The sequence below is a fragment of the Primulina tabacum genome, chromosome 11 (genome assembly GCF_025594145.1).
Source record: "Primulina tabacum isolate GXHZ01 chromosome 11, ASM2559414v2, whole genome shotgun sequence".
Taxonomy (NCBI): domain Eukaryota; kingdom Viridiplantae; phylum Streptophyta; class Magnoliopsida; order Lamiales; family Gesneriaceae; genus Primulina; species Primulina tabacum.
Genome location: NC_134560.1, coordinates 39,811,953 through 39,837,312, shown reverse-complemented (window position 1 = coordinate 39,837,312; position 25,360 = coordinate 39,811,953). Strand labels below are relative to the sequence as shown.

Genomic DNA, 25,360 nt, shown 5'->3' with positions numbered 1-25,360 from the left:
CAGTCCAACCAACAGTCCTTTCAGCAGATCAACCCCAAGAAGAATCGCATGCTGCCCAATCTTCCTCATTGCCAAACTTGGAGATCTTCTCCACTGAACATCAAGAGGAGATGGTCGAGATCTTGAAAGATCATATTCAACCCGCCGAACAGTTGGAGGCCAACGAAGTCGTGCAAACAAAATAAAGCGCACTTCCTGAACCTTCTGCTGTTTTTGAACAAGCTGCTGTTGAAACCGTTGCTGCTGAGCAATCTACTGTTAATGAAGGATCTTCTACTGCACCATCTACTGCTATCGTTACTGCTCCTACTGCTCCTGTCTATTCTACTGCATTAGTTGTCATTCCTGTTGACTCACCCTCTCAAATTGCTCACATTGCACATATTGCTGAAATTAGAGAACGGATGCGTGAAAGAAGCCAATCCCCAGAGGAAGATCAATTCAATCTTGAATCTGAGATTGATCATCTTAAATGGACTATTGACAGCCTATCAGAGACTGTCAAGCGTTTATCTCATGCCCATGCTGGTGAGGTCTACGCCACCACCAATTTCAAAGAACGAGTCATGAAGTATGTCAGCAATACCGCAGAATCGTTGGCAAAAATTGAGGTTGACACTCAACTCTTCAGGAAGAATGTACTCAAAAGCCATGCTGATCTTGTACTTGGACAATCTGATGCTCATCGTATCCTTTCTACTCATGATGCGGCTCTTCATTCTGTCTATACCAAAGTTGACACTATGGACTCCAGACTCGAAACTATCAATGCTCAGATTGCGTCCCAATCTCAATCTATTCAGGTTCTGAATGATCAAGTTTCGAGTCACACACCAACTCTGGAGATTCTGCATAACAGCATTATTACACTTACTGGACGAGTTGTCTCTTACTTACTCGATTTCACGCCGCTGATGCCAAAATGGGGGAAACAGAAGGCAAGATGGAAGCACAAGGAAGAGGATCAGAAGAAGGAAGGATTGGAGAAAATCAAGTAGAACCATCCAACAGAAATCAAGATCCTCAGGATGAGGAAACTCTGTTCCGAGATATGGGAACAGATGACTAGGATTTATTGCTGTTTTACAAACTCTGTTCAAACTATTCATTTACTTATTAATCATCTGGTTTTAGTTGCTACTTGCTTTATTATTCATTGTTACTAACTTCCAGGTTTTGGCATCACCGCAAAAGGGAAAATTGTTAGATCTATTTTATTGTGGTGATGAGAATCAAAACCAGTAAGAATAACACCAACCAGAAGATAATGCAAAACAATAGCTTTTGACTCGCTTTACCAGAAGCAGTACTTTAGTTAGTACTCAATGGCTTAGTGTAACAGAAGCAGCACTTAGTCCTACTGGATCAGTACTTAACATCACTCTTAAATATTACCGTTACTTTACCTAGTACTAAGCATTAATTGCACCATTAATGCTGTACAAAGTCATTTAATTCGCTTTACCAGTTTTGGTATAAAACAAGACTGACTATGTTGAAAGCTTTTTGCAGGATCCTCTTAAGGAAATAAAGCTGTTTCTATTAGAAATCAAAAGAGCCGTTTTTTATTATAGACGTTGGATTCGAGTTATCTTTATATATGGATCAAAACCACTTAGAGAACAACGCTGATCATTTTTATCTATCCAACGCTACATTGAGCAACCGCGAATGAATCATCATCTAAGCTCAAAATTGCAGAAAAGCAGTACATGCTTCATATTATATCTGATCTTTGGAGATCATTTTGTACTGTTATTTCTTCATCTCTTCAAGCAAAACACTTTACTATATTTCGAAGAAGAATTTGTAAACTGGAAAAGAGTCTTTTCCAGAACCTTGTTATATTGAATCATATTGTGTTGAGTTACTAAGAGTTTCAGTAGGCAAAAGATAAGCCCTGTTGAAGTGGGTGTGTACAAGGGTGTACTGTAAAATCCAAAGTCTTTTAGTGATACCTTCTGGAAACAGAAGAAGGGAAGACGTAGAAGATTTTATCTTCGAACTTCCAGAAACAACTACTGTTTTATTGCCTACTGTTATTATCGTTTTGACCTTACTCCATCGGATCGTTTCCGCACACATTATTGTGATCTGCTGGATTTACACTAGAACAAGAACAACTACAATATCTAATAGGATTCTAGCAACCTTTACAAAAATCATCGTCAAAGGAATAAAGTTTATTCACCCCCTCTAAACTCAATATCGATCCCCAACATTATCAATTCAAAAGCAACGTTACAGATTAATCAATTGATATATTTTAAAAAATTTACAAGCATGCATACAAACCTACATATATACATATGTAAGGATTAAATGATTTAACTTTTAAATAAATAAATATATTTATTAATATAAATATCGAAAACCATTTCAAACTGAATATGTTATATATGTCAATTAATTATTGGTTCAAAGAAATTAATAAAAAATAATATGTTATAATTAAGTACAAAATTTATAAAATTCTATAAAAAAATTCACAAAAATCTATAAAAATCTTGTAAAAGAATCTACATGAATCCACATAAATCTGTTTATAAATATGTGAGATTCTGTAAAAGTCAATAAAAATCTATCAAATCCATAAAAGTCTATCATTTGAAAAAAATCAATAAAATTAATCAAAACTCTGAATTGAATACACTCCACTAAGTTATTTTCTATTGTAAAATAATATATGATATAATCCTTATAATAAATATGATTATAATGATCATTGATTAACATTTGTTAAAGTATCAGAATTTTTACATATGATATTTAATATCTTTATTTAATTATTTTGAAATCAAACAAATTAATTCAATAGATACAAAAATAACATTTTTTTATGAAAGTTTATTTTTTTTTATATTTCAAATTTTAATGGTGAAAATCATACCAATATTTTAAAATCTATATTTAATAATTATTATATGAGTTTATTTGATATTTACCATATAATCATATTTGAATGTGCATGTCTTTACATATGTTGATTTATTTATTATTTTAAAACTTATTTAACAAGAAATTAATATTCATCAATGTTAGTCTACGAAAGATCAATATATAGAATTTATTATCCATGATATAGAATTTTAAAAATAAAAAGTAAAAAAATTATTTAGGATGTTAAATTAAATATTATGAGTTATATTTTACTATCAATATTACTATTTCATTTGTTTTAATATTGTTTTTATGAGTTAGTCACAGTTATTTTAAATTGATAATTATTTATCTTTAGTATGCTTCGCTTATGTAGATTATGATTTATACATTGATAAAATCCATAATTTAGTTGATTTTTAGGTTATTATGCTTTATACGTGGTGTTTGAATATATAATTTTTTTAAAAAGTTTGTTTCAGTTCGTTTTGTTCTATATATTATGTTTATTATAATTTATTATATAACATAAAACCAACTGCTTAAATTTTAACTTGGGAAACTATTTTGAAAGTAAGTTATATAAGTTCTTATAAATCGCCTAATATGATAAGAAATTAAGCTCAGATAAATAACAAAATGATTCAAATTATTTTTTAAAAAATCAAATTTTTTAATTTTTATAATATAATTGATATTACGTGGCATCATGCATGCTAGTGGGTATAAAAAGTAGAATTGAACTGGATGGGAATATAGAATACAAATAGCACAAGTATGAAGCTACATCCTAATATCTTTTTGCTGTGTTTTTTTGGGATAAACGGTGTATTTTATTAATATCTTGATATCCTCTGAGGCTTTTGGACAAATTATAGAACACACCAATTAGGGTTTTGACTAATCACAATAACAATCATCCAAAATGGATGATTTTTATGTTGGAATGCAATTTTTTTACTCTTTTGTTTTTTGACAAAAAAATTATTGTCATTCAATTGATTCAACTACTAATTAGTTTTATTGGTGAAGGGCAGTCGAATTTTCAAGATTTAATGGATTATGCTTACATATGTTTTAATAAAAGAACACGATGTCCTTTTAAAGATTGAGCAAACTCCAATGCAAGAAGATTATTTCAAATCGTTGGTACTACTAAATGGATCTTCTACTACTATATCACGTCTCCCATGACTTAAAAGACGACTAAAGACTACTACCATTCTTTAACATGTTAGGAAAAAACTGGATTTCGTCGAGCCTTTGGCTTGTTATTATCGTCTTGTATGCGCCTACCTGCGTGAAAAATATGAACTTTTCAGACGTGGAGCAACTGATCATGCGAGCTCAAGATTGCTGACAAAAATAGATAAAAACATATTTGAATAGAATAAACAAGATGATATGTTACTAACTATTTTGAGCTCGAGTGTCAAGATTTACCTTGAAATGGTGTTGCTCATTTGTTGCCACCTCGATCTTGAGGATCTTTCATCTGCTGAACCGGGGATGCAGGAATCGATTTCGGTAAGCCTACTAGTGAGCTTGAACCAAGTTCTTGAACGGGGTCACGAAGAGAAGATACTCGTTTCTTATTTTGGGAGCTTACTTTAACGGTATTGAGAGACATGGGAGGTTCCTCAACTGTCTCTGGCTGGTTATCTTTCAAGGTGTTACCTAACTCGCTGTCATAGCCAACCACTTGATCAAGTTTATTCCCTCTAAAATCAAGCAGAGGGGAGATTTGTGAACCGTGCCAATTTTGAGAACTCGCACAAGAATAATGACCACTTCCTGAGGAAAATGTCCATTCTATATGGTTAGGTACTCCATAAATAGTGTCTGTTTCCTCAGGTTTGTGATATGGTATTGGGAATTCGAATTCGTCCTTTATTTCTGCATTACCAAGATCAGGTTCCCGATGAGACCAAAGTGGATCAAGAGTTTTGTTGGCGGTTTCTGGGACACGGTCATTGTTATCTAAGTGGAGATAAGAGTGAGACACCTTGAGGTATTCTAAAGACGACCAAATTTTTGATTCGTCTTCTTCTTGGCTATGTACAGCAAAAAAGAAAAAAAAAACGCGGGAAAAAAGTAGCAGTCATGACAGCAACTCAAGTTGTAGAAACAAGGAAATGGCAAGCGCTATCATAATACTGGAAGGAAATATATCTTACTTCGAGTGCAAAAATGGCGGTGACTGCGGAGTCGAATTCTGATTGGTACCAAGATAAGTATTATGACTATCATTTGTAGGTGCCGGCATATCAAAGCTATCAAGAAAAGAGGAGTCTGTTCCTGGGTTATTCTCTTCTCCACTCAAGGGGCCCTTGTCCTTCCTAATGCTTTTTTCTGGGAGAAACATTTACCATCAAGATCAATTCGGGGTGAAGGATGGTAAATTATATTTGGATGTAATGAAAAGAATAGACAGTTTGACATCGATGAGCTTAATGATATCACAATTTCAGTAATATCTACTTGTTTCTAAAATATACTTTTGATTTTGCAAAAACTCAGATAATCATTCTTCTGTCCCTTAAGTGCCATCACAAGTGAAGACACCATTTACATCAGCAAAGGCATGAGATAGACGAACTAAATTCAACTGTAAATGATACTGAAATTATTTTTCACAATAAGATCTTAGCACGAAGCATACCTCCCTTTTGGCCATAGACATTTTGGCACCCTTCACAACGGCATCCATCAGAACATCCCACTTTCGACTTGTCAAAGAAAAAACAAAAACAAAAACAAACTTCTTCACCATCAACATTTGGAAGACATTTACAGTTGAAGGAAAAAAGAAATCCCCTTATCCTTCTATTTCAAACTATAAACAAATTTAGAACAAAAGAAATGTACACAAAACGAAAGAAGAAAGGCAACACGACATAATGCAGCCATGAATCTCGCAAGACCGAACATTTTCACCGTATGAAAAACTATGGTTGGTGGATAATAACATTACTTAAATCTTTTTAAGTAGTACAATAGCTCAAGCGTTCTTTTATACCAATGTGCCTCTAGACAGCCACAGAGAAGAGTAGAGTACACCGACAGTCTCCTCCCAACAATTGTATTAATTTGCCCCATCAGAATTAAACACACGACCTTCTAGTGCAGTTTATGGGACCGACATCACATACCCGATAACAGTCGCAGTACTTTTTGAGACACATCGACTTCTTGCACTTGCATCCTCTTATGTGCCTCGCAGAAGATGGTGGCAAACGGGTTCCATCTTCCTGAATGAATTTTTAAGCATTCAATCAGTATATCACAAATAAGCAGCATGATTGTAAATTATGATTGGATCCATACCCCATAACCACTTGCAGATGGCTCAATGCTATTCTGGACCACTTTAGGTGCAAATGCCAGAGGATTGCGAGCTTCAATTAGTTCTCGTGCTTCATGAACTTCATCATCACATATTTTTAAGTTGAAGCAACATTGGCAAGAACAAGCTTCCGTACAATAGGAACGAGCAGCAAAGCACTCACAGTAACTGGAAGTAAACAAATTACAAATATGTATTGCAGAAACTTCTTATGAAAGAAAAGCCAAGTTTAAAAGGCGTGATATACTTACCGTTTCATGCATTTGGTCTTCTTACATTGGCAACTCATCCTGCAATTATCATCAAGACTAGACTCAGATATTTGTTACCTTTAACATCGCAAACGCGAACACAGAACATAAAACCGAAAGCATGGTGTATTCCACAATCTTTATGCAATATAACTCACTGGGTTTACCTTCCCTTTTTGGGGTTCGACCTGTCGAATTTTTCTCCATCCCCAACATTTTCAGCATTGCGCTTATTTTTATCTGCTTGAGTTGATTGATTTGATGACTTCATAAGGTAAGCAGACAGTAAACTTTTAAGGCTTGAACCTTCTACAAGCTTATTATCATCAGTACTTTCCCTTAAAAGAGACTCGGCCACGGAGTTGAACAAAGGTTTTGACTTCTTCTCTTGCACACTAGAACTACCCATCTGAGAAGATTTCATGTTCACACCAGAATTGAAAAGGTTATTTAGTCGTAAACCTGAACTTGAAGGCTTGGTCACACTCATGATAGGAATAGGAGCCAAATATCGTTCAGGATACGAAACGGGTTGGATAGTGTCGAAGGGAGTTTGTTTTCTCGCCAATGATAGTGATCTCGCCCCTTCACCATCTGAATAAATCTGTGAATGCTGAATTGTTTTTAACTGGTGTAAACCTGAACTTGAAGGCTTGGCAATACTCAGGGTAGGTGTAGGAAGAAAATATTGTTTAGGACACGGAATGGGTTGGATAGTGTTGAAAGGAGTTTGTTGTCTCGTTAATGATAGCGATCTTGCCATTTCGCCATCCAAATGAGTCTGAGAAAGCCAATTTGTTTCTAATTTGTTCCCAGCATCTTCAAACTGGAGATAGCTCCCAGACATCTCATGGTGTTGAAAAGCCTATTAAGCATCGGGTGTAAGGTTGCACATTTGATGCAATACATGAAAGTTTGTTACGTGAAAAATCAAGACAATCATAACAAAAAATGGCCAAAGAATAGCTTGCAATCAAATCATTGACATAAGAAACAAAACTTTTCAGGAGATTAAAAAAAAAATAAATCCTTAATAGCAATGCATCCACCCAAGTAATACCTATTAGGACCAATGGAATCTGATATGATATTGTCCACTTTTGCTTTTGGAACCACCCAAAAGGCCTCAGTACCAATGGAGATATCATTCATCTTTATAAACACATGATCTTTCTCTAGATCTTTCAATGTGGGACTTTGGTTGCGTCCCCCTCAAACGAAATTTCACTATTATTCTCATGGTCCGAGCGCACGCCTTACATGAATACTGGGAGCATAAACCACCTCGAGAGTTTTAATCAAGGATTTTTACCAGGAGTCCTCACCTCCTTCGTTTAGGTATCGAGGATTCTACCCACACGGCTCGATCTAGACCATGGCTCTGATACCACTTGTTAGGACCAATGGAATCCGGATATCTACACACTGGTATGATATTGTCCACTTTGGGTTTTAACCCTCATAAGGAAATGCATACATGGTTAAAATATATCGTTGCAGGGTAAGGCAAAACAGGGAACTAGAAAGAATGCATAACATACTAAACTACAGTAATTTCTAGACAAGTATCAAAACACTAAAGAATAAAGTTGTTCTGATCAGCACTGACCTCGGTCATGGAATCTCCTGGATCCTGATTGATAAAAGCATGAGGTGCGAAAGTTGGCTTTTCTACAGTTACCCTGATATTGTATTTATGTTCAAGTTTGAACCCATTTTCCCTCCCCGCAACATCATATGGTGGTTGATCAATTTGAACACATTGTTTTCTAGCTGAATTGGGTGAATTATTTGGATTTAAAAAGCCCACGTTCACCATATCTGCCAAAGAGTTGCCAGGATTTGCTGAGGGGTTCTCTGTTTGGTCATTCCCAGAGCCATTGACAAAAGGAAGACTATTATTGCAACCTTCATCCTGCTCAGATTTGGTTGCTCCCGATGGTTCAGTAAAATTTGTCCTGCTTAATGTTAACACCATCCCAAAATTATTACTTGAATGATATCATCAACCATACCACTGAAGATGAACACATCAAAAGATATTCAACAAAGAACAAATTCACTACACACCTTAGAAAAGGAGTCCTCCGGAAATTTTGTACGACTCCTGATGACATGAATTGATGGCAATGAGAATTGTTCCCGAAAGAACTCTGTGTATATTGAGGCACATTGAAAGGCGGCGCGGGACACAGGTTGATAGTTCTACTAATGATCGGTGAGCCCTGAGATCCAAGAAAAAAACAGGTAAGAAATATACAATGGAGAAAATGTATATGAGTTAAAACATCACAAATCTCTTTATCATCATATGTTTACTCCCAAATAAATATAATAAGAGATTCCTCAGAAGATCATATCACAATTACAAAGTTGAATGAAACTGGAAGTTTATAAATCGATCAGCAAATATACGAGAAGAAAGCAACCATCTCATTCTAATTTCAATAAAAAAAGTTCACATAATACACTAGTTGAAAAAAACACGGATCTTGATCGAAAAAATTAACGTCCGTAAAAAATCCCCATATCTCGCACACGCATATCTGTACAAGCTAGAATACCTGAACCAAGAATCTTCACAAATCACAAAACCAAATTTCCAAGAAACCAGAACATAACCACAAAATCCACCACACCAAATTCAGAAGACGATAAAAAAAACCCGAAGACCAAACCAATATCTCGCACACGCACGCATCCCACAATCAGAGAGAAAAATACACGACCAACACAAGAAAAACAGCATGCAAGGGACGAGTGAAAGTACCTGGGATGGATCGGCGGAATCTTCGGGAGATTCGGTAGAGTCCATCTTCAGTGAATTCAGTCTTTGTAGACTACATTATCTCTTTATATAGATCACTACCTCTCTCCATCAAATAGAGTCCATGCAAGTTTTTCTTCTTCCTTTTTTTTAAAATAAATAAATTAATTAAATAAATAATTTGACACCAAAATCACAAATTTAATACAAAATTTCATTTTCGAAAAAAGCTCAATTATAATAAATATTTATCTCAAAGCTCAAAAAAATAAATAAACTAATAAATAACAATATTTTTCGTATAGGGATCATAATTCGTAAGTTATATTTTAATATATTTAATTGTTATTAAATATATAGAAATATTTTATTTAATTTATCAAGTTAAAAAATATGTCAATATATATATATATATATATATATAAAATATACACGGGTGGTTTTGGAAAATAAGTGGCGGGAAATTTTAAGACATTTGAGCTTAGGGATAACTTTTTTTGTATTGTAAATGATAAATGCAAGAAGAACTTCCCAAAGCCATTTGTGGAATACACATCTCTAGGAAATGATTCATACCCTTTGTATCGAAGACGTGAAGGTGGACAAGTATCAATTCCCAACAACGACGATGTTTTCATTGATAATGGTTGGTTGTCTCGTACAATCCATGGCTTTTATTAAAATATGATTGTCATATTAATGTTGAAGTATGTGGAGGGATTAAGTGTGTCAAGTACATATACAAGTACATCCATAAAGGTCCTGATCGGGTCGCACTAGAGTTGCGAAATGGACAAAATTGTGATGAAATCCAACAGTACGTGGATGGAAGATGGATTTGTGCGCCTGAAGCATTGTGGCGAATTTTCTCATTTGAGTTCAGTAGGATGTATCCTTCAGTCATTAGGCTACAACTACATACACCAAACCAACATTTGATTTATTTTGAACCCCAACAACGCGTAAGTGATCTACTTGCAGATGATGACAACTCGAAGACTATGCTTATAGAATTTTTCAAAATAAATTGTGATCCTGACTTGACTGGAAAGTATTTATATCGAGAATTTCCACAATATTACACATAGATAAAATCTGGAAAAAAAATGGATTCGTCGAAGAAGCAACAATAAAGTGGTTGGACGAGTATATGTTGTGTCGCCATCTGAAGGTGAGAGGTTTTATCTTCGTATCCTTTTAAATCATGTCAGGGGCCCGACATCTTTTGAAGATCTGATGACTGTGGATGGGGTAACATATTTAACATTTAAGGAGTCTGCTCAAATGAGAGGACTTCTCAAACAGGATGATTATGTAATACAATGTCTGCAAGAAGCACGATCTGTTAGAATGCAATCTTCATTGAGAAGGTTATTTGTATCTATACTGGTGTTCTGTCAACCAACAATAGTTCGAGAACTCTGGGATGAGTTCCATCCTAGCATGTGTGAAGATTATGGCAGAGAAATTTCGTGAAGTAACTTAATCACCAATTTATTGCTTGAGATATGAAGGTTGTTGCATCAGTATAAAATGAAACTTGATGATTTTGATTTGCCATCAATAAGTGCTGAGTTTTTAGAAGACACACCACTACCAAGAATAATTCAGGATGAGCTTTGTTATCATATTTCTGATGATGATTTGAGATCTATTGAATGTTTGAATGCTCAACAGAGGATTGCGTTTGACACCATCATAAAAAGTATTATGCATAACCAATCAAAACTTTTCTTCATTGATGGTCCTGGAGGGACTAGTAAGACTTTTTTATACTGCTCTGTAATGTACCGTACTTTTACTATTCAAAATTTGCGGAAAAATTTAAAATTTTCTTAATTGAAACGTGAACATTCAAAATTCGATAAAAGAGATAAATTGTACGTCTCACAAGTTGTTGCAACAAAAGATTTGAAATTTAAAGTTTGACAAAAGTATTGAATGTTTTCATAAAACTTAAAACATGGCGGTCCTCGGGTCTAGCCTCCCGCTAAATCCAAGCCTGCTCCTTGGTCCCCACCTCCAGCCTCCTCATAAACATCCTCACCTGCATCGATAAAGTCTAGTGAGTCTAAAGACTCAACGCGTATAAACTGGGAATAACGAATAATACGTAATAAAACCACATGCAACTTTAAAATAGAACGTACATACTTGAAACTTGAACTTACACTAAACATGATCATACATACATAATTTAGACGTTCCATAACGTGAAAAATTTCATAAACATACTTGCATACTTGAACATACATAAACATACATGAACTTCATTATTTTGCGTAGAGGCATGTTTCAAAGCAAGTGACTCATAACATAAATCGCCTGATCAGACTAAACCACAGTACTGGGCTGACAGGGGCGAACCCACTGCCACATACATGAGATCCCCGTTCATGCTTTAACGGGTGGATTGGTCCCCGTTCATACTTTAACGTTTTCCAATCCTGATCTAAATCCGTTCATGCTTTAACGGGGTGGGTTGGTCCCCGTTCATGATTTAACGCTTTCCAACCCCATACATAAATTGGTTACAAGACATTTAGCATACCTCAAAAACTTAAAAATATTTTCTTGCACGTCAACATACTTACTTGGCGTTGAGGGATTCGTTGGATTTCATTTGGGGCCGCTGCTGCACATACTAACATGAATTTAAAAGCTTAACTTGCATAACTTAGACGTAGATATTCGTACTTACGTTCAAGCTCAATCTTTTCCTTAGGACGTTCTAAATTCCCGTGACTCGACTTTGATAAACATTGCACTAAACCATGACCTGAAATCCCAACTGACCCCTAAGAAAATTCCCAAAAGACTGGAGTACACGGACCCCGTGCACCCCTCTGGGTCCGGGTCCGCGTAGATACTGTGTCTGTATACTCGAAGAAAAGGAAGGGCACAGACCCCGTGTCAGGGTCCATCTAAGGGTCCATCTAGGCTCGGTAAAAAGACACCGAAAAGAAGTGAGGACACGGACCCCGTGCTATGGTCCGTCTACGGGTTCGTCTAGTCTCTGGAATTTGGCACCGCGAAGGAAACAAAGACACGGACCCCGTGCCATGGTCCGTGAGGGGGTCCGTGTACCTACGGAAGTGCAAACTCACGAAATTTCAATACACGCGATGCTTATCATTCTAGACTCGATTGTACGGATCATGAACCGACACCCCGAGACCCATCTTAGTATACCCTAACATTGAACCAACCTCGTACAAACACCCCAAAGCCACAATATCTACCCTACGACACAATACAACTCAAAACATGGAATTTGACATCAAATTGTTTCCTACGACTCCTAACGAGTTCAAGTGCCTGTCGACACTCACCGGCATATAGACATGTCAAAATGGGTTGGCGGGACGGGCCAGCCCGCCACCCGCTGCAACCCGCCATTAGGTGGGGCAGGGCGGGCCAGCCCGCCATTTTCGCGGGCCTCTAAATGGTCAACCCAGCCCAACCCACCTTGGGCCGCGGGTTAAGCGGGTCGACCCGCATATTTTTTCAAGAAAAAAACTCTAAACATATTTTAGTCAAATAGTTTCATAAAATAATTAAAAACATTGAAATAAGAAATTAAGAAAGCATACAACATAATCTATAAAAAGTAAAGTGTTTAAACCAAATATGAAGATTGAGACATGAAAGAGAACATAAAGTCGAGAAAAGAGACGGTTGTAAATTTAAAAAATATTATGTCTTCAACAATGCACATAATTAGCAAACCTCCGTCGGGTCCACAAAATTTCACTGTAACTTGTCGGACTTCAAACGAAACCACTCTTGGGTTCACAAACAACTGTTATGCTTAAAAATTATTTTAAAATTCATGAATAAAATTTACAGGAATTTCTTTCCTTTTGTTTTCTTTATGTATATCTGTAAATTTCTCTTTTTTTATTTTCTTTATGTTTATTTGTTGTAAGAGTAAGTTATGAATAAATTTGTTCTAATAGTAAATTATAAATATATTTGTTCTAAGACATGGAGGCACATGAAACTTATTCCAATTTTTATATAAAACTTAAAACTTAAAAATATAAAATTTTATCCTAATTTGACGGGCCAGCCCGCCCCGTTTGGGCTCGACCCGTCTTGGCCCGCAATCCAAACGGGCTCAACCCATTTGGCCCGCCTCCAAACGTGCTGCTATTTTATCAGCCCAACCCGTTCAATTTTTATAGCAGGGCGGGCCAACCCGACGGGCCTAACCCAATTTGACAAGTCTACCGGCATACCAAATACTAACCCAATGTCATAATAAGCATACCTATACGCAGCAACAATTACCATCGATCCCCAACGAAGCCTGCAACAGTAAAATCCCAAGAACACGTTAATGAACATATGTTTCTGAAAACGCAGTTTGAGCAGTCCCACAAAAAACACCATAACTCACTCAATTTTTATCCAAATGTTTCGAGTTTACTGTCAAATCGAAAGGTGTCAAAAAGTTCTACAATTTTTGTGTTGCAAGTTTTCTCAAAAACGCGACCGAAAAATCTCAGTATTTAAAAAGACAGCAAAATCAAAAATTTTAGATCTAAAATGGTTTCAAAAGTGTTCTAAACATAATTGCTCAAACTTCTACGCATCACACATGTATTTTTACGCATAAATAACAACACAACGCATAATATAAGCGAGATCGATGCAGCAATAACAGAATATATGTGCCTTTTGATAATTTGAAATACCGTAATGACGATACTGAAGCGGGAACGGAGCGAGGCTTGATCCGGGACGATGGTGGCTCGATTTTTATTGCACAAAAATGATGAAAACTCGCTGGAAATTACAGAGGGAAGGGGCGGCTGCTGTATGAGGAAGAGCCCTAGGTTTTCTCTCTTTCAAAATAATAAAACTGAATTGGAATAGGTGTGTGTGTGTGTTGAACTGTTTCAGTGTGTGTAAAAGTGTGTAAAATGTGTGATTAGATAATTAGGGAGAGTAAAATTTGCTTAATCAATAATTAGCGGTAATTAAAATATTACTCCCCACTAACCTCTAATAAAATTCTTTAATTTAAATAAAATGCACAAGTTTTAAATCTTTAAAAGTTTTAAATTCATAAAATCATTAATTAAATAAATTAGACTTTAAAATGCTTAAATTTTAATTAAACCTTTTAAAATGTCCCATACTTAACTTAAAATAAAATGACACGTTTTAAAATTACTAAAAATCGTCCTCGGTCTCATCTCCTTGACCCCGCCTCGAGTAATTGCCTGAAACATGAAATTTGAAAAAAACATTTTAACGTGCATCACATAAACATTAAAATAATGCGATTTAAATAAATCATGTATCACTAACATCACTTTAAACTTAAATAAAATATTTAACAATTTAAATAATGCATGGGTTATACGTGTACTGAATTTGGGGCACTACACGCTCAATGTTGGCACATTTAAGAAAAATGGGTAAAATAATAATTGCGGTAGTAACATCTAGAATAGCTCCGACATTGTTTCCAGGTGGAAGAACTGCACATTCACGTTTTCAAATTCCACTTAGACCAGCCGCATCAACACTTTGCAAAATAAAAAAACAGACAGAACTTGCAGATCTAATAAGGCGTGCATCAGCTATAGTATGGGACGAGGCTCCAATGTCAAATCGCTATGCTTTTGAATCTGTCAGTAAGAGTTTCCAAGATATTATGGAAAATCAAATAGCATTTGGAGGAAAGACAATGGTTTTTGGTGGCGATTTTCTTCGACAAGTGTTACCGGTTGTTAAACGAAGGTCAAAGGCAGAAAAAATTTCTGCAAGTATTTCAAGTTCAACATTCTGGAATTGCGTAAAGATAATACACCTTCAACAAAATATGAGATCTGCTCAAGATATTGAGTTCTCGCAATTTTTCTTGCGCGTAGGTGATGGATTGCAACATACTATAACTCGTGATTTCATAAAATTACCAGATTCAATTATCATACCATGGGAAGGTGAACAATCAATTTAGATGCTGATTGATTCTGTTTTTCCTAATATGATAAATCATGTTAATGATGTAAACTATATGGTTGATAGAGCAATCATCACACCAAAAAATGTTGATGTGGACAATATTAATCAAATGCTCATTCTCAAGTTTCGTGGAGAGGAAAAAGAGTATACCTCTTGGGATAGTGTAGAAGACGACAATCACAACCTTTTTCAAGAAGAATTTTTGAATTCCCTTAGTCCAAGTGGTTTGCCACCACATAAAATCATATTGAAAGTAGGAAGTCCTGTCATGTTCTTGAGAAATGTTGCGCCTGAACTTGGTCTATGCAATGGAACAAGATTAGTATGTCGCATTCTTGGTAGAAATTTTATAGATGATGAGATCATAACAGCTCCTCACAAGGGTACCAGATTCTTTCTACATAGAATGCCCTTGAAAAGTGAAGATAATTCTGGATTACCATTTGAGTTGACACGTCGACAGTTTCCCATAAAGCTTAGTTTTGCTTTGACAATAAACAAATCACAAGGTCAAACAATCCCAAATATTGGCATATTTTTTCCTAACCATGTGTTCAGCCACGGTCAGCTATATGTGGCACTTTCGAGAGGAGTCTCACAAAATTCTACAAAAATTTTGATAAAAGACGGGAGCGTCAATTTGGTGTATTCACAAGAAACGTGGTTTTCAAAGAGGTATTGCTACCTAATAGAGAATGATAAAGTGTAAGTAAGTCAACTCTCTTTATTGTAAATTTTTTCAAAATACATTATGTACAAATATTTACAATAATTTTTAAATACATGATATATGTTTCAATGTTAGAATTTGGGGGATGCTAATAAATTCAATTTATCTTTAATACTTTTTTCTATCCATACTTTTATCTCTATCCATGTTTATCTATTTCTCATCCTCTATCTTTTCACTTCTCCCAAATAACCACTGTTGGCATGGATATCACAATTTCTATATTTATTGAATCAATTTCAAAAAAGTGCTTGGTTAGTGTCTAATGGAAAAACAGATTATTTATGATTTTCTGTTTGTTGGTTTAAATTTAATTTTTTTGTTGGTTTTGACTTTGTGCTTTTTTCTGAAAACCTGAAGGATGCTGGTTGCAGACAAGTTATTTGTAGAAATGTCATACTCAATTCACTGGATCAAATCTACTCGCCCCCATCTTCATCTGGTTTGTTTTTAATAATAAATAAGTTTATCGTCTATGATTTATTATGTTGCTTTATATTAGTAATCATATCAAATTCGTTTGTTTGTTTTGATATTGCAGGTGATAATGTATTTATTACGAGCTTCACAGTCTTATGATATTATCTCTCGCATATTGTCAGCAGAGTCACTAAATCATTTTCTTAAGGCCTCTTAAATATTGTTTTATTATAATCTTTACAGACAAATTTACATTTTGGTTGGTAGATTAAACTAAAATGTTTCAAGATCTAGCAGAGTTCCGATCTCAAAATATGAACTATTCTCTGGCACATTTGCATCTTTATTAGATCTGACATATTTGAATCCTCGCTGCATATGTAATTAAACCTGACGATTCATACATGGAAAACACAGATGATGGAGGCAGGAATCCAACCATATAGTCTCCATAAATAGCCAACGTCGCAGGTTTTTAAAATTCTTAGTATTTTACAATAATAAACTTGACCTTAGCATGGATTTACAAACTTATTATTTCCATTTTTCTATCTACTTAAATTGTTGACTTCTATTTCAACTTAATCAAAACATAATATGTGTCTTCCGGAAATGATTTAATTCCACCACTATTGCTAGAATTTGTATTGTTCATCTTTGTGAAATAATCTACTTACGATATTTGGGTTTTCTTAGCAAATAAAAGGAGTTTGTCAATTTCTACTTTGTTTTCCATTTATTTAGCGAAATCCTTGCAGTAATTAATATTTTGTTATGTCATGTCAATTTTTTTAAAGCATGCTTAAATAGATTGCTCTATTTTTTTTGTACATTTATGTTGTACTTGGGTGTGATTCGATAAAATGAATATTTTATTATTAAGATAGAACTGAGAGGGTTTAACTTATGCATACAACGTCTAAAGATAAATACAGTTTTAATTGTTTTTGTTCAATTTATTAGCTTAATTTAGGAGACAAATTTGAGGTTTTTATATTCAATAAATTTAGTTCAATGATGTTATGATATTTTTGGAAAATTATTTGACTATTTGTTTACTTCTTTTACGTTGAAGTTTATCATATATTTCACATGAGATGATATTGCGGCTTCAAAAGAATATTATTTTTTATGATCAATACATATATCATGTAAGGTAAAAAATTGATTTTGACATATTTATTTAAGCTTTGGAATCCATTGTCTTTCATGATTCAAGTACAATATATTTCGGTGTCATGCTGTTGTAATATCATGAATGTTTAATATATTAGCTCAATATTTTCATGACACACGCAACGCGTGTGCCTCGGTGGCTAGTATATATAAAATATATACACGGGTGGTTTTGGAAATTAAGTGGTGGGAAATTTTAAGACATTTGAGCTTATGGATAACTTTTCTTGTATGGATTGATTTCTCCCAATTTGTGATTGGGCCAAGCCCAAAATTATTAAGCTTTTTATATATTGGATCCGATCCGACCGCGCCCAACTTATAATATTAAAATTAAAATAAACTTAAAATCCAAAACATTGTTAAAAGTAAAATTTATGGTAAAAAGTAAAAATTTCAAAGTCACAAAATATATTAAATTACACACTTTATAAAATGTTGTCTACTCAATTGTGTTCTTCTTCACAAATTGAGAGACTTATTTATAGAATTTCTTTGAAAATAATTCAAAAATAAATACACCATCACACACTAATTTTCAATATTTACAACTCTTATTTTCAACATTCAATAATTTCAACTCTTTATTTTCAATAATCTCCCTTGTGATGATGATCATGATACAATGATTGTCTTCATTATGTGTTTTTATACTGCCTCGTTAAAAATCTCACTATAAAAAACCCATTGGGATAAAAACCATAGTAAGGGAAAAAGATTATAGTCACGTAAACTCCCCCTCATGTTAACACGAACGATTCTTAACAAATTTCGTAGATTGCGCATCACAATGTTATATAAATGCTTTCTGAATATTGTCGTAAAAAGTGCCTTTGTGAAGAGATTTGATGAGTTTTTACTTGATTGAATGTAACGAATATCAATATCTTTATTATTCTCAAGCTCTTGGGTGAATGCGAAGAGCTTCGGGGAAATATGTTTAGTTCTGTCGCTTTTTATGTATCCCTCTTTCATTTGAGTAACACATGCATCATTATCTTCATATAGTATCACAAGCTTCTTGCCGAATGATAATTTACATGAGATTTGGATATGTTCGGTCATTGATTTTAGCCACACACATTCACAGCTTGTTTCATGTAGTGCAATAATCTCGGCGTGGTTTGATAAAGTTGTTACAAGTGTTTGTCTCCGTGAACGCCAAGAAATTGCAGTTTCTCACGAGTAAATACATATCCAGTTTGGGAACGTGTCTTGTATGGATCAGATAAATACCCAGTATCAGCATAACCAATTATTCTTTGATTGATATATTTTGAATACAAAAGTCCCAAGTTTGTCGTTCCTCATAGATAACAGAATATATGTTTAATTCCGTTCATGTGTCTTTTTGTTGGATATGAGCTAAATCTTGCCAATAAATTTACAGCAAAAGATATATCAGATATTGTGCAATTTGCAAGATAAATAAGGGCACCAATAGCACTTAGATATGACACTTCTGAACCAAAAATAACTTCATCATCTTCACATGGACATAATGGATCATTTTTTATGTTTAATGATCTAACAACCATTGGAGTACTTAAAAGATTTGATATATCCAAATTAAAACATTTAATGATATTTTCTGTATAATTTGACTGGTGAACAAATATTCCATATTATTTTTGTTCAATTTGCAAACCCAGACAATACTTCGTTTTTCCAAGGTCATTCATTTCAAATTCTACATTCAAGTACGACACAACTTCTTGAATTTCCTTATTCGTTCCAATAATGTTTAAATCATCAACATATACATCAATAACTACGCATCCGGATCTTGTTTTCTCAATGAAAATGCAAGGGCATATTGAATTGTTTACATATCTTTTTTTCATCAAGTGTTCACTTCGACGATTATATCATATTTGGCAGGACTGTTTTAACCTATTTAATGATCTTTGCAATTTCACATAATAACATTCTTTGGGTTTTGAACTTTTTGCTTCAGACATCTTAAATTCTTCGGGGATTTTCATATATATTCCTATCGAGTGATCTGTTTAAGTAAGCTGTGACAACATCCATAAGAGGCATTTCTAAATTTTCAGATACCGTAACACTAATCAAATACGGAAACATAATTGCATCAATAACATGAGAATAGGTTTTTTCATAATCAATTTCAGGTCTTTGAGAAAAATCTTGGTTATTTGCCTTTCAATTTTTTACAATTTTATTATTATCTCATTGTAAGTGTTGATCTGATACTACATATATCAACTTTATATCAGAAAAATACTAAAATTACAACAATAACAAATATAGCAAACAAATACTGAAACAAATATACGAGACTAATACTAAAATTTCCCTTCACTAGTAGAATTTCCTTGATTTACTTCGCATATTCAATGGAGTCACAGGTAGATAATTGCCGAAGTAGACGCACGTGAAGTAATAGGGTACCATTTTACTTCGCATTATATTCGAAATCGTATACAAGAAATTAGCGAAGTATTTGGTCGGTTCAATGAGGGAAAACCTATCCAGAATTAGACTGATGTCGAAGTAAAACGTCTTTTACTTAATCGATTTCGTAAAGTGCAGAAGTAATAGCTTATATATAACTTCATAGTTTACATTGATTGACGAAGTAAATGTTTTGTATGACTTCACAGATTTTGTATTTTGGTGAAGTAATTGATGCGAATGAGGGTTATTATAATACCGCGTACAAGAATAAACTGATTCTAAGACTGTGCAGGTGTGAAACTATAGTGTTGAAGAAGACTTAAAAAATTCGACAAGTACTACTTATATTATCAAGGTGCATCTTCTTTTCGATAGTTAATCACTTAAAGACTCCAAAGTTAAGTATACTTGACTTTGGGCAATTCTGAGATGGATGACCCGTGAGAATTTTCCTATAATTCGTGTAAGTGAGAACATAAGTACGCTAGAAAGGCCTATGTTATATACAGTGGGGATAGTCGTCAAATTCAGGGCATTATAAAAAAAACATAAAGTAATAGTATTTTTATGAAAAAATTGCTTTTTGACTCTATTTGTTTGTTTGTTTTTTTTAATGATTTTGACCTTCTAAGTTGTCCAATTTAATCATCGTCATGTATCTTATTTTATATTATTTTTTATTATAAGTATTGATGTGATACAACATATATTAACTTCACGTTAAAAAAAAAACTAAAATTATAATAATAACATATATTGCAGACAAATTTACAAACCGATACTACAATTTCACCTATTTTTATCTATGCTTGAGAAATAAATAAATAAAATTCTTTTTGACACTAAATTGTTGGCACACACAAATATATTGTTTTAAAAATAAAATAATATAATACGAGGGTTTACTTAGTGTACATCGAATGGTAATAGTTGTAGGTTTCATGTAAAAAAACAATTATTTTCAATTTAATTTTCAGTAATTTTAGATAAAAAAAGTTAACTTGAGAAATATATTATGTTAATACAAGGGTTTACTTAGTGTACATCGAATGATAATAGTTGTAGGTTTCATGTAAAAAAACAATTATTTTCAATTTAATTTTCAGTAATTTTAGATAAAAAAAGTTAACTAGAGTACTCTAAAAATAATTATTCACAAATAACCGACGTTACAAAATGCAAACAATAACATGATGATGATACTAGTTTTTGTGTTTGTGTTTGTGTGTGTGTATATTTATTCTTATGATGTAGGAACTAACACCTTCTACTTTTCGATACGCGATGGATAAACCTTCTGGATAACATAATAGCATGCTAATCAAGTTAGCTACGTAAGTCACATTGAACAAGTCTTATGCGACAAGTTTGTCCGAGAAGATGTTGGTATGAGAAATCGAACTCCTGACCACTAATCAAATATTTACCTACTCCACCAACTCAAATACCACATCGGGTCTAGTGTGTGTGTATACACATACATTTGTGTGTCAACGTAGAATCTGTTGTATTTAAACTCGTAGATAAGTCCAATAATCCTTTATCTTTCAAGTATCATGTCCAATAACATTCCCATGTCCAACGTATGTAATTCCACATATATACATGACCATAAAATACGGTTTAAAAGAGAGAGTGTGTATTGTAAACAAAAGATCTGACCATTGACCAAATGTCAACAAAATTGGCTGCTAAAATTTTACCTAATTTTTATGTACGTTGATGACTTTTTATAATTTTACCACATATAATCTTGACTGAATAATCTGAACAAGAACTCGAAAATAGTAAAATATCAATAACAAAGTCCATATTAAAAAAAAACTATAAAGTCAATGTAATTATTTATATGTAATAAACAAATAAAATTTAGTCAACGAGAATGAGACACCTCTGATATAAACTTTCAACATATAAAAATAGTGCATGATGACTTTTTTGTTATGTCTGAAAACATATAAGCTCTTTAATTAATTAATATACAATATATATTATATAATATCATTACAATTGTGGTGAATATATATATATATATATATATATATATATATATAGTTTTGATATGCTGCACACCTACCGTTCATATCTATGTGAGCACCGATGAGGTGTCACTCACCCATTGGAAGTTATGAAATATAGAAAAATTGTGCATCCAATAGGTGAGTAACACCTCATCGGTGCTTACATAGGTGTGCATGGTAGGTATGCAGCATAGCAAAAATGTATGTATATATATATATAATATAAATATATATATATATATATATTGACTATAACTTTTTAACCACTTACGCTGGAGAAATGCCGGTCCAGCATTCTCAGCCGTTGATGGGAGATCGCCCGCATCTCCAACAGTCAAAACCCAGCTAGATTAATAAAGAGTGTACATATATACCTAATGATGGTGATAGAGGTGGACCAATTTATTTTTTATCCTTATTTAATTTCTTCTATTATAAAAACACACATTTCAATTTACAAAATCGAATCGAGCCGCAATATCAAGAATAGTTAAATATTTTTGGACCATATCTGATCTCGACATTTTCGAACGTGTTTTCGAATTATTTGAACTATCGGTCGAAATATATTTCTTTTCATATATAAAATGATATTAACTAGTGTCTTTGAATAAACCAAATTCAGCTTTCAAAGATACCCTTCTTTTATTTTAATATTATGTTATTTTTCCTGAAATAGTTATTAAAAATATAAGTCTCAATTATTATAAATTCATTTTTTAATATGTATACATATTTTAATAAAATATCAAAAATTGTGAGCGGGTTTAGCTAACTATGAATCAAATATTTTGTGTTCGAATTTATCTCAATAAAAGTATGACCATGTTCAAATTCGTGAACCATTAAAATATATGACAAAAACTTGTGTGAGACGGTCTCACGGATCGTATTTTGTGAGACGGGTCTTTTATTTGAGTCATCCATGAAAAACATTACTTTTTATGTTAAGATTATTATTTTTTATTGTGAATATCAGTAGGATTGACCCGTAAATATTCATGAAATCGTCTGAGAAAAGACCTATTCTAGATATATATGCTATGTGCTCGTGAAATCGTCCTCAAATTTATTAATACTAAAAAATGTTGAGATTGACATGAAAAAGGACCACGAGATCCCTCGTGTTCATTAAAGCCCGACCCTACGGCGTCGTCATGTTCCTATCGGCAATGATGCGATGGATTCTGATTCCACTTTTCGGCCCACTCGCTAGCTAGCTAAATCTACGCTCATTTGGACTTTACCCTCTCCTTTGTTTCGAGTTTCAACACGCTGAAACTTCACTTTTGATGTATGAATCATCAGTCGATGTTTCCTTAGCCGTGGATTCATGGACTGTGCATGCTTCTGTATATATATACGTACACACCAATTCTCTCTGTCGTCATTCAAGGAACTGAAACCTTTTTTGTGTTAACCTTAAATTCTTTCCTTTTTCTTCTGATTCTTGATTTAGCCTCATCCGAAAAAATAAAAATGGTTAAGACAGGAGATTCATCTTCTTCCGGTAATGTGCCGAGAGTTAATGAGGTGGAGTTCAAGTACACAGGTGTGCGGAAGCGGAAGTGGGGGAAATATGTGTCGGAGATACGGCTTCCCAACAGCAGGGAGAGGATATGGCTCGGCTCGTACGACACGGCGGAGAAAGCCGCGAGGGCATTCGACGCCGCCCTGTTTTGCCTTCGGGGACCTAATGCTAAGTTCAACTTCCCTGATGACCCGCCGAATATCCCCGGCGGCACTTCGCTGTCACCTGCTGAAATTCTGGTCGTTTCTCAGCAGTATGGCAATAGCAACTGCTCGGGCCTGCCGACTGGTGGAGATGCTGAATTTCAGGCTCAGGTTATGGCTGATCAGGAGATGGAAGGGACTTCACCGTCGTCGAATTCGGAAGGAGATGGACCTATGAATTCGATCGATTGGTCTTTTCTTGATATGCTGAATTCATCAGATGACAATGGTGGCAGCGGAACTTGGGGCCATGTTTCAGATTTCGGGCTTTTTCATGAGCCCGGTGATGATGTTTACTTGCCGCCCCATATCGCTACCGGAAATGATAACGACGACCACTATGACAACGATGGAAATGAAAATGAGCCATCTTTTCTTTGGAATTTTTGAGGAACATATACTAGTTCAACTAATAAAGGGGAATCTGATCTTCTTCATGAAATATTGACTGAAATATTGAACGTTTACTACGAAACAAGATTTTGAGCAATCTAATCTGAATATATTCAAGCTGCTCACTTCTGCAAACTCTTCAAGCAATATCTAATCATCAAAGATCGTTATGTCACACAACAACTCAAATTGTTCTTGACAAGCTATGCGTACGTTCGACTGTTGCGATATATATATTGAATTTAGATATTCATGACAGCGTGTGTTTGTAATTGTTGAGTTTGAGACCAGGAGTTTCAATGTAGTAAGTGAATAAGTTTTAGCTGAAGTAGATTGTTGCAAACTGTTGTGATATATAAGTCTTTTAGAAATTTTCTTTTTTATTTGGAAGAATAGGAGACAAAAAGATATTACATTAAGACTTCCATGAAATATCATGTGTTATTTACTTTAAACATTAATTTATTTGTTTAAATTGTTTGAATCAAAGCCAATGCCTGACATTTCTGTACTTCGAAAAGCAACTACCCAGTTGAGAAAAAAGCTTCGGTAACTGACGATTAATAAGGTCAGCTCGAGTACTATCACGATATTTTGTAGAAAATTTTAAAACAATTTACTTAGCCTCTCTAAATTCTATCTTTGATCATAACATAACCTTGTCATGTTATGATTAGAAATTTTCGGGAAAATTCACATATTCTTACAAAACATGACATCAAATTAGAAGGAAAAAAACCATTCAAAAACCGATTATCGATCACGTTTATTCACTCATTCAAGATCGATCAACCTTTTTTTAATGACTATTTTTAGCCCTAAACTTGTCTCAGCCGTTAATTGCAACTTTCAAACGTATTGAATATACATACAAGTTCTATGGACGGAGGAGATATGTATATATATGTGTGCATGTGTGAGAGGCTGTTAGCACATATATATATATATATATATATATATATATATATATATATATGGTGAGGTTATAAATATGAACTCAATCTCTTCAATAATATTGCCAAACTTATAATAATAAAATTCCAAATCAAGCTTCCTCGTATTTGATTTTCGGTTGTTTTGGAACCACACTTGTTTTTATACATGGGAAAGGCTCCAAATAACTACTTTATTCCATGTCCAAAATATGTCAAGCAACCACTAATCGTACGACCACCAATTAATTCACCGGCCACTTCCTTCAAATCGAGGAAATTCTAAGACCAGTTGGGGGTGATAATGGTT

At 34.0% G+C, this 25,360-nt stretch overlaps 4 protein-coding genes across 5 annotated transcripts; 3 read left to right on the top strand and 1 right to left on the bottom strand.

Moving 5' to 3' along the window:
• Positions 1-3,954: 3,954 nt before the first annotated feature.
• On the bottom strand, positions 3,955-8,519 carry LOC142518682 (uncharacterized). Of its 2 annotated transcripts, none has more exons than XM_075621480.1 (9): positions 8,087-8,519; positions 6,645-7,342; positions 6,478-6,516; positions 6,208-6,394; positions 6,033-6,131; positions 5,543-5,609; positions 5,058-5,232; positions 4,324-4,934; positions 3,955-4,236 (listed from the first exon to the last, which is right to left on the bottom strand). In XM_075621480.1, the coding sequence occupies exons 1-8, from the start codon at positions 8,453-8,455 to the stop codon at positions 4,340-4,342; spliced, it is 2,229 nt and encodes a 742-aa protein (XP_075477595.1). In that variant the 5' UTR covers positions 8,456-8,519; the 3' UTR covers positions 3,955-4,236; positions 4,324-4,339. The 2 variants fall into 2 exon arrangements, with proteins under 2 accessions (XP_075477595.1, XP_075477596.1); XM_075621481.1 differs by having other exon boundaries at positions 3,955-4,176.
• Positions 8,520-14,669: 6,150 nt separating this feature from the next.
• On the top strand, positions 14,670-15,218 carry LOC142519876 (uncharacterized). Its single transcript, XM_075622891.1, has one exon. The coding sequence runs from the start codon at positions 14,670-14,672 to the stop codon at positions 15,216-15,218; it is 549 nt and encodes a 182-aa protein (XP_075479006.1).
• On the top strand, positions 15,219-16,590 carry LOC142519875 (uncharacterized). Its single transcript, XM_075622890.1, has 3 exons — positions 15,219-15,928; positions 16,314-16,395; positions 16,495-16,590. The coding sequence occupies exons 1-3, from the start codon at positions 15,219-15,221 to the stop codon at positions 16,588-16,590; spliced, it is 888 nt and encodes a 295-aa protein (XP_075479005.1).
• Positions 16,591-23,288: 6,698 nt separating this feature from the next.
• On the top strand, positions 23,289-24,286 carry LOC142518919 (ethylene-responsive transcription factor ERF017-like). Its single transcript, XM_075621781.1, has one exon. It carries the CDS (start codon positions 23,336-23,338, stop codon positions 24,113-24,115), a length of 780 nt encoding a protein of 259 aa, XP_075477896.1. The 5' UTR covers positions 23,289-23,335; the 3' UTR covers positions 24,116-24,286.
• Positions 24,287-25,360: the final 1,074 nt, after the last annotated feature.